At 38.8% G+C, this 15,478-nt stretch overlaps 5 protein-coding genes across 5 annotated transcripts; 4 read left to right on the top strand and 1 right to left on the bottom strand.

Moving 5' to 3' along the window:
* Window positions 1-170: 170 nt before the first annotated feature.
* Window positions 171-4,493, top strand: MMS22 (Mms22p; the record flags this gene model as incomplete). The annotated part of the gene is made up of 1 exon (XM_018133007.1): window positions 171-4,493. One exon carries the CDS (start codon window positions 171-173, stop codon window positions 4,491-4,493), a length of 4,323 nt encoding a protein of 1,440 aa, XP_017988496.1.
* A 310-nt stretch (window positions 4,494-4,803) lies between these two features.
* On the top strand, window positions 4,804-6,292 carry ERG13 (hydroxymethylglutaryl-CoA synthase; the record flags this gene model as incomplete). The annotated part of the gene is made up of 2 exons (XM_018133006.1): window positions 4,804-4,905; window positions 5,000-6,292. The coding sequence occupies 2 exons, from the start codon at window positions 4,804-4,806 to the stop codon at window positions 6,290-6,292; spliced, it is 1,395 nt and encodes a 464-aa protein (XP_017988495.1).
* A 630-nt stretch (window positions 6,293-6,922) lies between these two features.
* On the top strand, window positions 6,923-10,474 carry RPM2 (ribonuclease P; the record flags this gene model as incomplete). The annotated part of the gene is made up of 1 exon (XM_018133005.1): window positions 6,923-10,474. One exon carries the CDS (start codon window positions 6,923-6,925, stop codon window positions 10,472-10,474), a length of 3,552 nt encoding a protein of 1,183 aa, XP_017988494.1.
* Window positions 10,475-10,829: 355 nt separating this feature from the next.
* Window positions 10,830-12,587, bottom strand: RSC9 (Rsc9p; the record flags this gene model as incomplete). The annotated part of the gene is made up of 1 exon (XM_018133004.1): window positions 10,830-12,587. One exon carries the CDS (start codon window positions 12,585-12,587, stop codon window positions 10,830-10,832), a length of 1,758 nt encoding a protein of 585 aa, XP_017988493.1.
* A 603-nt stretch (window positions 12,588-13,190) lies between these two features.
* Window positions 13,191-15,284, top strand: MSC1 (double-strand break repair enhancer MSC1; the record flags this gene model as incomplete). The annotated part of the gene is made up of 1 exon (XM_018133003.1): window positions 13,191-15,284. The coding sequence occupies one exon, from the start codon at window positions 13,191-13,193 to the stop codon at window positions 15,282-15,284; it is 2,094 nt and encodes a 697-aa protein (XP_017988492.1).
* Between the last annotated feature and the right edge of the window lie 194 nt (window positions 15,285-15,478).

Here is a 15,478-nt window from a genome sequence, read left to right as displayed (position 1 = left end):
GAGGTTTTGGATATATTTCTCACTTTTTAATCTAGTTTTATCATTTGTGAACGTCATGCTAGAATTAAAGGTTTTTTAAAAAAGCTTTAAGGTTGCTTTACATGTTTATACATATAAAAACTGCAGATTTAAGAGACAAGCATAAGATAAGCTTTGTTATATGTGGTAGAATGGATGTGGAGGAATCAGTAGCTGATTCGCTAGCTGATGATGATGAATACGTGATTTGGCAACCAGATCTAGAGTTCTCCGATGTTAATGTTAACGATAGAAAAGATAAGGTAAAAAGATCTTCATTTGGACTGGGAGATATGGCCCCATATAGGTCATTAAGGAAGCGTAAGGCGATTCAGAAGATGCCTTATAGTTTAGATAGGATTAGGCATGAGCAAATGCTACAAGGGTACGATGTTTCGAATTTTGATGCATTGGCGGATAACTTAGAGCTTCCAGTTAGTGGTCATATGGAACGGAAGGGAAGCAATGCGGAGCCAAATAAGAGCAATCATGCACCAGGTCTATCCCGGAGTATTACTCATAAGCGTCAACCAAGACAAAGAGAATTACGTGGTAACGATGAGGAAGAAGAAGATGATGAAGACGACGATGACGAGCGCGTCGTTCTACCGCATTCGAGACCTCATGAGCGCAAGGTGTTACTAGATTCTCAGCAATACTCCGAAAGTTCAGGCTCTGATTTCGATGATGTTCAAGACAAATCTCAAGAGAAGATTATATTCCGGGGAAAGGTAATTGATTTTCGTGATGGTTATAAAGGCATAATGCCAAAAGTAGCCTGGAAAAAGTCTCTCTCTTCGGATGATAAGCCTAGCGGTTCCAGTAGGCGTGAAAATAGGACTATTATTACAAAGAGGCGAGGCGTGGCTGTACGAAAAATGGTGAAGCAAGCTAATAATGAGACCCACCAAGACATGATAATCCCGGACTATGATTTACAGGAAGGCGTTGTTGATGAGGACATAAGTATAGAAACTAAGCCGGCGAAGGAGACTCATGAACTGAAGCAAAGCATTTTGAAGCAGTATTTTGAGAGTAAATACTCTAAGTCGTATAAGTATGACGACCTTTCGGACGAAGATTCTAGTGATGCAACGGATTTGGAGTATCTTTCTAACGATGATGTAGAATTGCAAAGAGATATATTCGACTATGCTGCAAAAGATGAGGCCAGTGGTAAGGACTACTACACAATTGACTCCGATATGGATGAAAACTATGGACATGACAGTGACGCAATAGAATCTGATGAAGGAACGATTGATAAAATGCTAAACAACTCACGGTCCAAGAACTATAAATACGGTAATAAAAAAAGGGTTTTAAATGGAAATAGGATGATTAATAAAACGAATAAGAAGACAACTTTTGCTAAAAAAATAAGGAAACGGTCCACAAGGAAGGATCATCTATTAGGGAACACAAGAAAATTAAATTGTAACTATAAAATTAATTCTGTAAAAGACGGGCCAAAGAATAATGGTCAAACTGGGAACCTTGAAGCAGAGCGGCAGAAGGCTCAAGAAAAAAATAAAGCTTATAATATAGCATCACAAACTCAACGGAAGATAGGTATGTCGGCTATACTCGAGCCGCCAAGATCAATGGTACTTTATGAAAAGCCAAAGCTATTTGTCCCAGTGATAGAGGGTTTAGCCGATGAATACAAGTTAATGAAAAGGCACATCCGTCTCAATCGTACTGAAGAAATAATGGAAAGAAAAACTGTAGGAGAACTCAAGACTGTTAATGAATCTCAAGTGTTTTCATCCGTCTTGAACAGTAAGAACTTTGACCCTCCATTATGTGTGAAGATTGAACTTCCTAGTAAGACGTTTATTCTCTCTAGGCTTGACCGTGATGTTAATGAATCGCTTGGCGCGATATTCCAATATATAGTTGAAGTTGGTGTTGTAAATGAGGAAATTGTAGACATGTCCGTTAAGATTTCGGAATTTTTATGCTACATGGATCAACCTGATCTTTATAGAGTCATCGACGATTTTCATCGTAAGTTCAGAGCAAAGGTGAATTTACTAAAATGCAAGGCGAAACCGATTCACTTTTATCAGATTGCTGTGTGCCAGTTCATGTATCTCGAGATATCAAAATTCAGTAATTTATCGGCAGCTAAAAAGACATCAATTGAGCAAGAAATAATCGATCACATAGTGTCTTTTTTTGGGTTACTTTCGCGTTGTTATAATGCTTTAGTAGGGACTGAATTGAACTTGTTGTACAAGGCCTATGATATATTGCGTGCAATAATCCACCATTTAGGTCAACTAAATACACTTTGGCAACGTTTGACAAGGCAGCAATATTGTCCACAGGTATGTCACACAATTGTATCCTTATTTCCAACTCATGAATCACATTGGAGAATAGTAAAAGCCGACCACAACTTTGCATCTGCTACGGAATGGTTAGTTTTTATCAGGAATTGCTCTAGTGGAGCCTTGAAATGGGAATTTAATAATGAACTTGTACTACAATTATATGAGTATTTCAAAACTCGGAAATTTACTGACTTTGAAGAAGAATTGAAAAAGACAGAATATAGTGACGAGCAAAGCAACAATATCTTTAATTACTCCACTATATTTGAATCATTCTTAGGTATAATTGAAAGAACTCCTCTTTCTGTACTCACATTAGAACGAATTACTCCAATTGGAACAATCCAGACAACAGTTTCTCTCAAGCAGCTGAATAACCGATTGAATTTATTACTTTCATTAGCGAAGAAAGCGCAATATAGTTACGAAAAGAGATATGATGAGTTAGTAATGCCATTTTTTAAAAACACCGCCCCTAAGAGTATAGATATTGAAGTTTTTTCGTCTATTTTGGATGGTGAGTATAAAATGATTGATATATGTCTACAGAAGAAACTTGAACCAGTTGGGAAATTAATGAATTATATCTGGAAATATGTGCTTATACAAAATGATGAGATTTATTGTAGCAAATGGGAAGTATTCTTGGACAGACTTAATGTATTGTTACCACAACATAAAACAGTTTTAAATCTGCTTTTGAAAAGTATGTCGCCAGTTCTTCATCAGATGTTGGCCACAGACCCATCTTCCAATTTAACCGTTAAACTTGTGGGGTTATTTGTCCCTAACTTAGAAGCGCTGGGTCCTGAGTGGGTTGAAGCTCACCTGTTTCGCTCTCTGGCAGTGCCGGCAAAGTCGAACGTCACAATACTAAATCAATATTGCTCGGTTATACAATACCTCGCAGAATCAAATGTAATTACGTGGTGGTCTGTATTGAACTACAACTTATTCGATGGAGATTCGGACATTATGTTATCTTACTATACAAATATCTGCTCAATGAGTGACGATTCTTTTTTCTGCCAGGTTAAAAAGACCATGTACACCAAGGTGATCGACTTATTATTGGTTAGGTACGATCACAAATTTCGGACTTTTCTACAAACCCTATCCAAAAGAGATCCGTTATTAAAGCTCGACGTTGAAAGTACTTCTTCGCACTTGCAACTAATAAAGAAGGTTATTCGTGCTTTCTCGCAAGCTTCCCATAATGATCTTTTGGTCAAATTCGTTGCAAAAGTCCGAAACGCATACCTCCAGGATAACAAACAAAGGGATTTTTATTACAGTATTGTGAACTTTCTCAACAACAATTTTGTGGACCAGATAAGGAACGCCCATGAGTTCAAATACCTGAAGAACGAATTTGGAATTTCGAATGAGGAGACGGAAAAGAGTATTTTTAGAGATCATCTTCTTTCCCTCCAAACCGATACAGACCGCTGTGTGTTTGTTGAAACAGAACTAATACAAATGCTGTCACACAAGAAGGAACTAAGTTCTTTTATAGTCAAGCTTCAATCTGCCTTGCAGTGTTCTGTGTTCGAGAATTCAATAAAGTCTCTCACTGATATGATAAGATCCCACCCTCTACGCAAGCCAAGAAACACTCTGCACGTGAACGCTGCCTACATCCTGCTCCATATACTTAATGGCTATTTTGTTAACAACTGCGGACTCGTGGTACCAGATGAATTCTATGAACTAATAAAACTACAACTGCATTTCAGCATTGACTCGGACATTTATCTACGAGACACTGACTTATCAACTACTGAATTATTACTAGAGATGGAGATAGTTAATCTACAGCGTACAGTTGTAACACTATCGTACGGCTTTAAGGAGTGTCCTGACCTTGTCGGCGCCTATTTATTCTCAACCGCGTACCCACCATTATCCCCACCTCAGCCAAACGTTCTCAACACCGAGAGCATTTTGAACGACAACATAAACCACTTTCTAAACGTCACTGTTAAGAACATTGTTCAAAACGTGGACCAAAACCTTACAATAGAATTACCGTCTGAACTGCTTGCTGAAGACGACAAAAGTGTTCTAGCTCAACGAGATGCACTAGTAACTACTGTGATGAACGATATGCTTGAGCTAAATAGTTTACTTGTATGATCATGTTCCACGACGGATTTAAAGCACATAGGTGTCAAAGGAGATCTCCACTATGCGGTATTATTAACTGAAGGATTTACGTCGTAAATGATCTGGCGTAAAGACTATTGAACTAAAATTTTTAAATAGATTCTTTAACGACGTTCGAAAATCAAGTAGTAGCCACTTGTTTAGATGAACTTGTTGTTTTCAATAAGTAAATATAATTTTTCTTAATTGGCTGAAACTTTCAAGAGCAGTTTTAGTAGTCAACCGTTGGCCTTCTCATTCTTGACTCCATTAAAATAATAACAACAAATTTTGAAATACGATGACTGAACAAAATCAAACGAAGAGTCAAAACGCGTCTACGGAACCTCAAAGACCACAGAATGTTGGTATTAAGGCCATCGAGATTTACATTCCATCACAGGTATGTTGCATTTAAAGCCTGATAGTACTATTAGGCAGAAACTTATTTTTGGGTTTTTATTACGAAGTGCTTATTACTGACAGAATATTTTTAGTGTGTTAACCAAGCTGAGTTGGAAAAGTACGATGGTGTTTCTTCTGGTAAGTATACCTTGGGTTTAGGTCAAACTAATATGTCTTTTGTGAATGATAGAGAAGATATTTACTCTATGTGTTTAACCGTATGCTCTAAGTTGTTAAAAAACTATAACATTGACCCAAATAGTATTGGTAGATTAGAGGTTGGTACGGAAACTTTGCTAGATAAATCCAAGTCCGTGAAATCCGTCTTGACGCAGTTGTTTCCAGAAAATCCAGATACCGAGGGTATTGACACTGTCAATGCATGCTATGGTGGTACTAATGCTTTGTTTAATTCGGTGAATTGGATTGAGTCCAGCGCTTGGGACGGTCGTGATGCCATAGTCGTTTGCGGTGATATCGCTATTTATGACAAGGGTGCTGCTAGACCTACTGGTGGTGCCGGTACTGTCGCTTTGTTGGTTGGTCCAGATGCTCCAATTGTATTGGATTCTGTCAGAGGCTCATACATGCAACACGCTTATGACTTTTACAAGCCAGACTTCACTAGCGAGTACCCATATGTTGAGGGTCAATTCTCATTGACATGTTACGTTAGAGCCGTTGACCAGGCTTACAAAGCTTACTCTAGAAAGGCAATTGCCAAGAACTTGGTTAAAAATCCAGCAGGGCCAGAGGCTGTTAACGTCAGAACTTTCTTCGACTATAATGTCTTCCACGTCCCAACTTGTAAGTTGGTCACCAAGTCGTACGGTAGATTGCTTTACAATGATTACAGAGCTAATCCAAACTTATATCCTGAAATCTCTTCCGATTTCTCCAACGTTGACTACGAAGCTTCCTTGATAGATAAGAACATCGAAAAAACTTTTGTGTCTGCTGCCAAGAAGTTGCATGAAGAGCGCGTTGCTCCTTCATTGATTGTCCCAACTAACACTGGTAACATGTACACAGCTTCCTTATACTCGGCTTTAGCCTCCCTTTTATTCCACGTTGGAAATGATGCATTACAGGGTAAACGTATTGGTTTGTTCTCCTACGGTTCTGGTCTTGCTGCATCTTTGTTCAGTGCCAGAGTCGTCGGTGACATCAACCACATTGTTAGAGTCCTAGATTTGGACAATAAGCTCCAAACTAGAAAGACTCAAAGCCCTGAAGAATACGAAAAAGCGATTGGGTTAAGAGAAAAGGCACACTTGCAAAAGTCCTTCATTCCAACCGGCTCCATTGAATTGCTACAACCAGGTACTTACTACTTAACTGGCGTTGATGACAGATACAAGAGATCATATGCCGTCATTGAGTAATTTAAGCTTTTTAAAAAAGCTACAGTGGACTATTTGCTTGGTTGAATTTAACCGCTTCTATTAACTTCGTATTATTGTTATTTACATGTGTACTACATAATAAATATATGTAATCTTCGCGTCGTTTTCACGTCGTTTTCGCGTCGTTTTCACGTCATCTTATCTAATCTTTTTAATTGAATCTTTTTAATACGCAACCGCCTGGACTTATTCCCCACATTGTCGAGAACGTTTACTCTATTAGGTTTTAACGTTGACTACCTATAATGTACCAAACAATAGCTGTTAAACGGCGGACTCCTATTGGTTGAGCTAATCGTAGTAAGTGATATCGGGATGGTTGTATATCGTACGAAAGGATCCCGGAATGTTCCTACGATATGGGTATTTTCTCTTTATCACCTAGCAGCTGTGTAGTATTTAAATGTAAGCTAATTTTTCATTATATAGTATATACTAACGAAGGAAGCCGTTACAAAAAACTTTGTTTAAAAGTTGTTAAATCGTGTTAAGTGTTACTCATAAGTTGTATTTATTGCAGATCTGCTAGGCAATAGTGGCTCGTAATAGTGGGTTTCACATCACTTGAGGAATCTCTGGCATCTACTATAAGGTAATAACTTCGGTGAAATGGCCTTTAAGTCGTTCAAATACAAGGTTTACTCTAAAGGGTACCATTCGGTGTCGCAGAAGCCTCCCACTGCATTTTTTGATAGTTCATACCAGTATTTGAAGCATAATCAAGGTTTGGTATGTGTGGAATCTGTAATTCCGCATTCACTTGCAGGTCACATGGGGCCTCATCCTAAAGTGTTGGCGGCAAACGTCAACTTCAAGAGTGTAGAGAATGTCCTGGATGTTTATGCGGATGAGCAGGATGAGGATATTCAGCATACTATGGGCATGACCAGTGGCTTACGTTCGGAGGAAATGTGTAGAGGTCCTCTGCAGAAAACATTCAACGCTCGGAGAAACTCGGAAACATTTCAGTTTTTGACCGTGAATAATAGTGCTAATAATGTTGCGCTAAAGGGAGCCTTCTCGAAAAGCTACTACAGTACATCTGCGGCGCAAGCGCCACCTCCTCCTCAGGATGGAGAGGAGACCGACTGCAGGCTAAAGGAGCATGATGCTGATGAAGCATGGGAACGTGATACGGAGACCAGTATTAACACCGAGAAATTTCTGAAGACTACAGCTGTTGAAATCGAACGGTGTATGTCACAGCATGACTATAACAAGGTTAATTCATTATATCTGGCATTAAAGCGGAATGGGGCCTTACCGACATTGGATATTTTCAAGAAAGTGTTGCGATCGATAAAATTGCGGAATTTGGATTTTGATGATCTAGACAATCGCATGTTCCAGCTGCTAAACTGCTACCATGATATGGTATTTCACAAGGTAAAACCTGACAATGAGTCGTATGGGATTGTTATTGGAGGACTGTTGAAGGGCTGTATATCTGCATTTGATACAAAGAATCCAAACGGACGCGATTTTTTCAAAATCGCTCTAGATCTATTCTTCGCCTGTAATTCGAAGAAGGAGCGAATCTTTCATCGTAATGTGTTAGATCGGTTGCTTCTTGCCATTAACATTTATCCGGGACATGTTCAGTACAATACCATCATTGATTACATCAGTTCGGTTCCTAGTTACAACCTAACTGAAACATACTATATTGCGATGCTAAACCTTGCTAAGTTGAATAAGGATGAAGATGCCATAAAATCATTTCGCGAAGAATTTGAGTCTAACCTGTCTTCATCAGAGGAACTAATGAAACACAAATATGAAGTATACAGTATGCTGTTGTCAGCTCTCATTGAGACAAACTCTATAAAGGATGCAGGTAGTTTACTGGACACACTAATGATGGAGCTTCGGGAATCGGCTGAGACCAACAGTAATCCTAATTTAGAAAATGACCTATCGTTAGTCTTGTCGAATTTCTTAATGTCTGTTGGTTTGCGAGATCCCAAAAAGGCATACCAACTGTGGAGTGAATTTAAACGGTTAAATTGGGTTCCTGAATTCTCTTACGAATTTTACCTCTGTATGCTTCAAAACAGTTTAAAGGATTGGGATATAGCAAGGAAAATATATGGCTACATATTTGCGATGAAGCCTGTTTTTAAAATGAAAAAGTGCACGGTGCAGGATTATTTATTATACCCACATCAAGTTGAAGGTGTTATCTCGGTAACATTGCAAACTGCAATACAAAACCAGGATTCTGAAGTTATAGCTAAAATCATTGAAGAATCTGTTGTGAAGAATTTTACCTTCAACCTAGATGTTTACCCCTTAATTTTTGAATATCTACGGCAAATTAATTGTCCCGAGGATTATTTGTTACGATTTGTCGTTTCTCATTCGTCCTTGTTATCAGCGAAGACTGTTGACAATGGCACTTTTGAATTTTTAAACGCTTTCGTAGAGAGATATCCCTCACAAGTTATTTTGAGAAAGGTTGTTGATGTGCCGTTCTTCCGTAAGGTATGTGAGTCTTTTGAATTATCGAACACACATATAATAAATTATTCGGGATTTATCAGCTGCTTCGAAGCTCTTTGGAGAACACCGCAGCAACTTGCAACATTTTGTTATACTTTGGAATTGCATGCCGTTATGGTAACGAGGCTGTACGACCCTGAATATTCAGGCCTTGAAATCACTCACCCTATGATACAACAATTCCAGGCCTTATTGGTCGAGAATTTTAAGAAATTAGTTACCAATTACAGACGGATGCATATGGATTCAATTAAATGTCATCCTGTAGTGGCACATGCTGTGAAAATGGTTGACTTACCAGATGATGTTCGGGGCTATTTCACACACCCTGGCGATTGGGATAAATCATACCCATTAGATTTATCATTACTGATATCAGAATCTGTGACTGCTGGAATTAAGGAATTCAATAGGTTGGTTGCAGATGGCTACACGTTTAATTTTGGAACATATGATGCTTTGATAGACCGCAAATATATTACTCGTGAAATTATATGGAAATCGATCGAGCTATGCATAGGCGATAAAGAGTCTTTGGCTAATTTAGCTAATAAAATTGTCCACAAATCATTAAGTGATACTTTACCCACATTAGTTCTAAACCATCCACTATTTGAAAAGAAAATACTCCCATATCTAAGCGACGAGTCTCTTCTTAGAATTGCTAAGAACTGCTCTAATTTTGATGACTTTATTACAAAGATAAAATTCCCACAAAGGTTTAGTACTATTGCATTGAGAGCTGAATATAAGTTAACGGTTGATTATATTTATAATCAATTGTTCTTATTGAAACGGTACAATTCAATTGTTGAATTCAATCAAACTGCTCCTGTTGTTTCTATTCCAATATTATTGAAATCTTGCATTAGGTCAGGCGAATACGAAGAGTACAAAAAACTCCTCAAAAAGTATAGAAAATCTTTGGGGGAGGCTTTCACTACAATTCATGCGGAATATCTAATCAATGAACTTAAAATAGATGAAGCATTAAGTCTTTTGGATAGCGCTAACAAAAAAGAACCCTATAAACACTATGACTTACACACTTTTGCTATGTTTTTAAAGTCATTTGAAACCAAAATCACGCCTAGAAAAGATATAGAGGATACTCTACAGCTTGCTAATGTGCTATCCTCATGTGGTTCGTTTGAGGAGTTACTATCGATCTACAAAAGTGCAACATCCGGAGGAACACTACCCTATAATAAAAATTTGAATCAAGCGGTAAAATTAGAGATCTTAGAGCAGATGTTGAACAGTCTAAACGATGCTATAAACTTTTTGGACGTTAACTCTGAGGCCATACAGGACAGCTTTGTGATAAAATTGAATAATCTAATGAAATTTAGACATTATTTGGGTTTAAACAACTTATCTCAGAAAGAACTAACGCAACTGATAAACATTTGGCGAAATGCAGTTCCAATTGGCATTGATAATCTTTTTAATAACATTGTCGAAACATCCTACTTAAAACCAGACGCTAACGTGCTACACGTTACTGACAAATTGACGATCAGCTTTACGAAAGAGAGAATTCGCGCCTTGATTGGCGAAATAAAGAATTTTTACGAAGAGGAAGGGAATAATGAAAATTTAGATAAAGTGAAGATATTTGAAGGGACTCTAGAACGTCCTTGTGAGTTAATATCTTGATTTGGATGTTATCCTTTATGAATTTATCATTATTCACTACGATATAAACAGATAATAAACGAATAAAACCCCCAGCGCTAACATTGGCGCTACGTGATGACTAATGTATTATTTATGACTTTACCTCCTATGGACACATTAAGATTTATTGGTCATACTATAATATGAAAAAACATTTATGTAACTTATATTTATTTAAGAATACTGAATATTGATTTATTTATTTAACGATGTTCATTCTCATTCTACGAAACTGCTTGAACTTGATATTCCGGTTAATTATAATACAGTACCTTTCATTATTTTATGTACATAGAATACTCTACTACATCTGCAGATGTTACTACATCCATGTTTATATAGTGGGTATGTTGTCCATAAATTCACTGAGCACAGAACTCAAGGGTGGAACATCAGCCAACATATGCATAATGCTTGGCTTAACAGTATTGCAAAACTTCAATCCCAGACCATGTGTATCGTTCGATAGTAAACACAAAAAGGTAGCACTTGCCTTTGAGACATCAGATAATTTTGTAGGAAACTTTAGCTTTGGGAGCACAATTTGTTTAGCTTCGCTGTGCTTCACTGGATTTTCATTTTCTTTGCTTCTATTATTTTCTCCGCCATTATAATTGCCAATTGAAGGTGTGTTAGAAGTACTTGACAATGCAGCTGCTTCCCCATCTTCGATGCTAACGGCCTTCATCCTTGGTTGTATACCTTTTATCACAAACCTTTTTTGAGCGGTTACAGGATCCGTTACAACAATTGCAGCGGCCCCAACAAATGCATTGGATACATTTTTTATAAATTCAACAGCTGGTAGCAGTCTTCTCCCTGATTGCTTGACTGGTTCGTTGAATATATGTTCATAGCTTTTCCATAGGGAAATTTGGGTCACTTCGGATTCAGCAGCAGCCTCAAAACAGCATCTTAGCCATGCCGTCGATCTCATCGGCTCGTTGAGCTCGAGTAGCTTGGTGAAGATTTCGTCTGGTAAAGTTGGCACATGAGTAGGAGGCTTTGGTTTAACTCTTCTGATAAGTTTGATCTCCAAATTGGACAGATAATCGTAATCCGGAAGCTCAATATTGTACGTCAGCAGCGCAGGTAGCGCCGATGTTAGGATGCAGTTCCGCTCTGGGTTGGAAAGTAGCGTCGTAATCCTTTCGTTACCTGGCAAAATATACTGATACAAGAAATCTAAAGATGCAGTAATCAACTCATTGTCGCAATCAACCAAAATGTAAGAGACAATAATATTCAATATCTCATCATCAAGATTATCAGCTGCACTTTCTTGGTCTGCTTTAGATCTAACTAACAGCCGAGATAATGACCGTAAAATTGAAATAACCTGGTATCTGTCCTTGGTAAAACGCAAAATGGACACAAGGTTCTGAAAAAACGGATCATCCTTCTTTGCAGGCGCAATATAAGATGAAATTGCCTCTACAAGATCAAGGACATAGTTTAATAGCTCCATAAACAGGGACGCATTTTCCCGGTATATTACGTGGCTTGGTTCATTGAATTTATTGCAATTTTCCAACACCGACAATAAAAAGCCCTTCAGAGTATTACTGGTGGCCAACACCTGCGTTGAATCTGAATCTTGCGCCAAGTTACGCAGAATCAAGATCGCGTTCAAACCTTGTTCAAACTGGTAAAAATCTGCCTCGACAAGCGGCCACTCAAATCTCCCCAGAATCGGCAGCATCGCAACAACAAACGTGTTAAAATTCTCAACAAGATCTCTATTCATCTTAAGCGACACCATATATGGCGCTTTGTTGCTATAAACTAAGTACTTCTTCAAGCTCCAAGTGACTTCCTCATTAACGCCACTGATCAGCGCCATCTTCATCCTCGTCAGATCGTCTACCCCAATCATCGATCCATTAGGCAAATTCTGATAAACCGTCAGCCCTGCTAGAGCATGTTGTAACGCAGGTCCCGATTTCCATCCCGCACCGTTAGAAACATCTCTCATAACAGTCACGGGCGTTGGCACAATTGTTTGGAAACTTATCGCCTGGTCAACCTGTTGATCTCCTTGCACGGAGGGCGATTCGGACGCTGCCAGCGCCGGGGTTCCTTGCTTAAACATCTTAAAACGCCAGTACGCAAACCTTACTTAATTTAAATGCTGTTCACTTTGTCTATATCAACTGCTAACATTCAAATAATAGCATTTTTAATATGAATGTATATCATAACAAACGGCAATTGTATCTATTGTCTTACCTCAGCTAAGATCAAATTTATCGTGTATCATGATCACCCTTGTCACGTGTAATATCCCGCACGTGATCTCGACTTTTTCACAATGGACCCTACATAACGAAACATTTAGCCCGTCAAAGGGCACCCAGCATTCTAGTATCTCTAAAATCCTTACAAACAGATTACTTTTGTAGAAGCAATTGTATAGATATTATGTAAAAATTTTAAAGCCCAGTCCTAATAGGCCGTAAATAGTTTCCATTTACCCCTAAATTCTACTCTGCGCGATCTATAACAACAGTTATCATGTGACTGTAAGCACTACTACCCCTTAAAGTATTCTAGAGGAGCAACCGAAAAGTGCCTTGTAATCGCAATTGGTATTTAAAGGTGATTGAGATTGTATAAGAGGAAAGTTATCGTATGGCACATAACTTACTTATTTTTACAGCAACTTGTTTTAACGAACTGCAACAATACGTATAAAATGGTTAAGGTAACATCGCGCACGTTAATTGCGACAGCATTATTTGCTACAGAAGTTATATGTAGGGTAGATTCTACCACTGAAGTTAGAGTCCTGAAGATAGTTGACGAGGATGCTGACGATAGTGGAATAAAAAGGTATGTCAGAGATGGCGGGCAGAAAGTGCTTGACTCTCTGCAGGCTCCATTTAGTATTTTTAAGGGTTCTGATGACTATGAGGTCAGTGTGTCTGACACTGGTGACGAAGAACGCCCCTGGTGGAAATTCTGGGATTCGTACTCTGATTCAGAAGACTCAGAAGATTGGTCGACGTCAAACGGTGAATCTAGCATCTCTACTTGGTTATTTAATACCTGGAATGATCATGATTTGAAAAGCTTGTTAAAAAAGGCTAAGGTTTCGGTTCCAAGTAATGCTTCCAAGGACGATCTCGTTAATGCTGCTAAGAAAAACTACCAGAAGGTCTGTGACCACTTGGGTGTTACTGGTGCGGGCTTTGACCCCTCCTACTTTAAGTACTGGGATGAATCCAGTTTAAAGAATTGGTTGGATACTTACGGCATTTCGTATGACAAAGGCGCCGCCACTAAGGAGTCACTCTTGGAAAAAGTCAAGAAAAACATCTTCAAAGCCTCTAGATGGATTGATGATGAGCGCTTTGAGCTATTGTCCTCTTCAGATGTGGTGAATGACAAATTCAGAGAAACTGGTAACTTTGGTCATGTGAACTTCAAAAATTGGTCAGTCGATAAGTTGAAGACATGGTTAAACATCCACGGAGTAAAGGTAAGCGATAAGGTTGCCAACGATGCTGATTCCTTGGCTGAACTTGCAGAGCAAAAGAAGAACTTCTTGAAAGACGATATTCGCTGGCTCAAGGATGTTGCGGATGAAAAGTTCAGTGAGTATATAGTCAAGGATTCTGAAGGTGGTGAATCCATGTGGGATAAGACTATTGGTAAGTTAAATAGCCCCGGGAGCATTTTCTCCAATAAAGAAGACGAAGATGGCGATATCATAAACGATACTTTCCAGATAGACGTTGAGTATTGGCCAAAGGAAAGATTAAAGCAATTCTTGGATGCCAGGGACATCAGCTACTCTAAGTTGTCTACTCGTAAGCAGTTGGTCAAGCAAGTTATGAGAAATAGGAACAAACCTCTTACCAACTTTGGGGACGCTTCGAAGTGGTTTCATGGTTTGACCCTTGGAAAACTTGAGGAAAGTATTATGAACAAGATTAGAAGCGGTCAGGATATGATCGACGGCGCAGTGGAGAGTGCCAAGAATAAGGGAGGTGAATTCGCAGAAGGCGTAAAAAGAATGGGAAGTGAATTCGCAGGCAACGTCAAGGAAGAAGGTAGCAACATTGCTGGTAACATCAAAGACAAGGGCAGCAATATCGCTGGCAGCATGAAAGACAAGGGTAACCAAATGGCAGGTGAAGCCAAGGCTAAGGGTTACCAAATGGCCGGAGATGTTAAGGCTAAAGGGAACCAAATGGCCGGAGATGCCAAGGCAAAGGGTCATAAGATGGCTGGAGATGCCAAGGCAAAGGGCCATAAGATTGCTGATGATGCTAAGGCTAAAGGTCATAAAATGGCCGGCGATGCTAAAGCGAAAGGCGAACATATAGCCGCTAACGTCAATTACAAGGGCGGAAACATCGCTGATGTCAGAGATGAGTATGTCGTCGATGACGTATATGACGTCTATGTAGAGGGAGACAGCATCGTTGACAACATTAAAGAGAAAGGCGGGAACTTAGCGGGTGACATTAAAGATAAAATGAGATCTGTGGGCTCCGATATCCGTTCTCAATCTGGAAAAGTCAGCGAATCTGTTAACAAGAAATTAGATGACTGGAACAGCGTTTTCGAATCTTGGTCCACAGAAGATCTAACAAAATATTTGAAAAGCTTTGGTATTCATCCTCCTAAGCAATCCAAAAAGGAGAAGCTAGTAAAATTAGCTACGGCCAACTCGAGATCTTTCTTTGGCTCGCGTGCGGAACCAACTCCTATCTACGGTAGGTTGCCACAGAAAATTAAAGAATGGACAACCTTTGGTTATTCTTACATCTTCAACAACTAAGTGATATTTAGCAACGTCAAACATATATAGCGATCATTCCGTTATTTTTCGTCAAATTGTTGTGTTTGTGAAATGTTTTCATAACTACATTATTTCATTATAAAAAATGGCTTATTAGTGATCAATGATATTCCATTGAATTCAGTCTTCGTCCATCTTATGCCTTTGTAGTCTATGAGTCTTATAGGGGAATC

Source organism: Eremothecium sinecaudum, chromosome V (genome assembly GCF_001548555.1).
Source record: "Eremothecium sinecaudum strain ATCC 58844 chromosome V, complete sequence".
NCBI classification, from domain to species: Eukaryota; Fungi; Ascomycota; class Saccharomycetes; order Saccharomycetales; family Saccharomycetaceae; genus Eremothecium; species Eremothecium sinecaudum.
The sequence above is the reverse complement of the archived record's forward strand: the minus strand, read 5'-3'. Positions and strand labels throughout refer to the sequence as shown.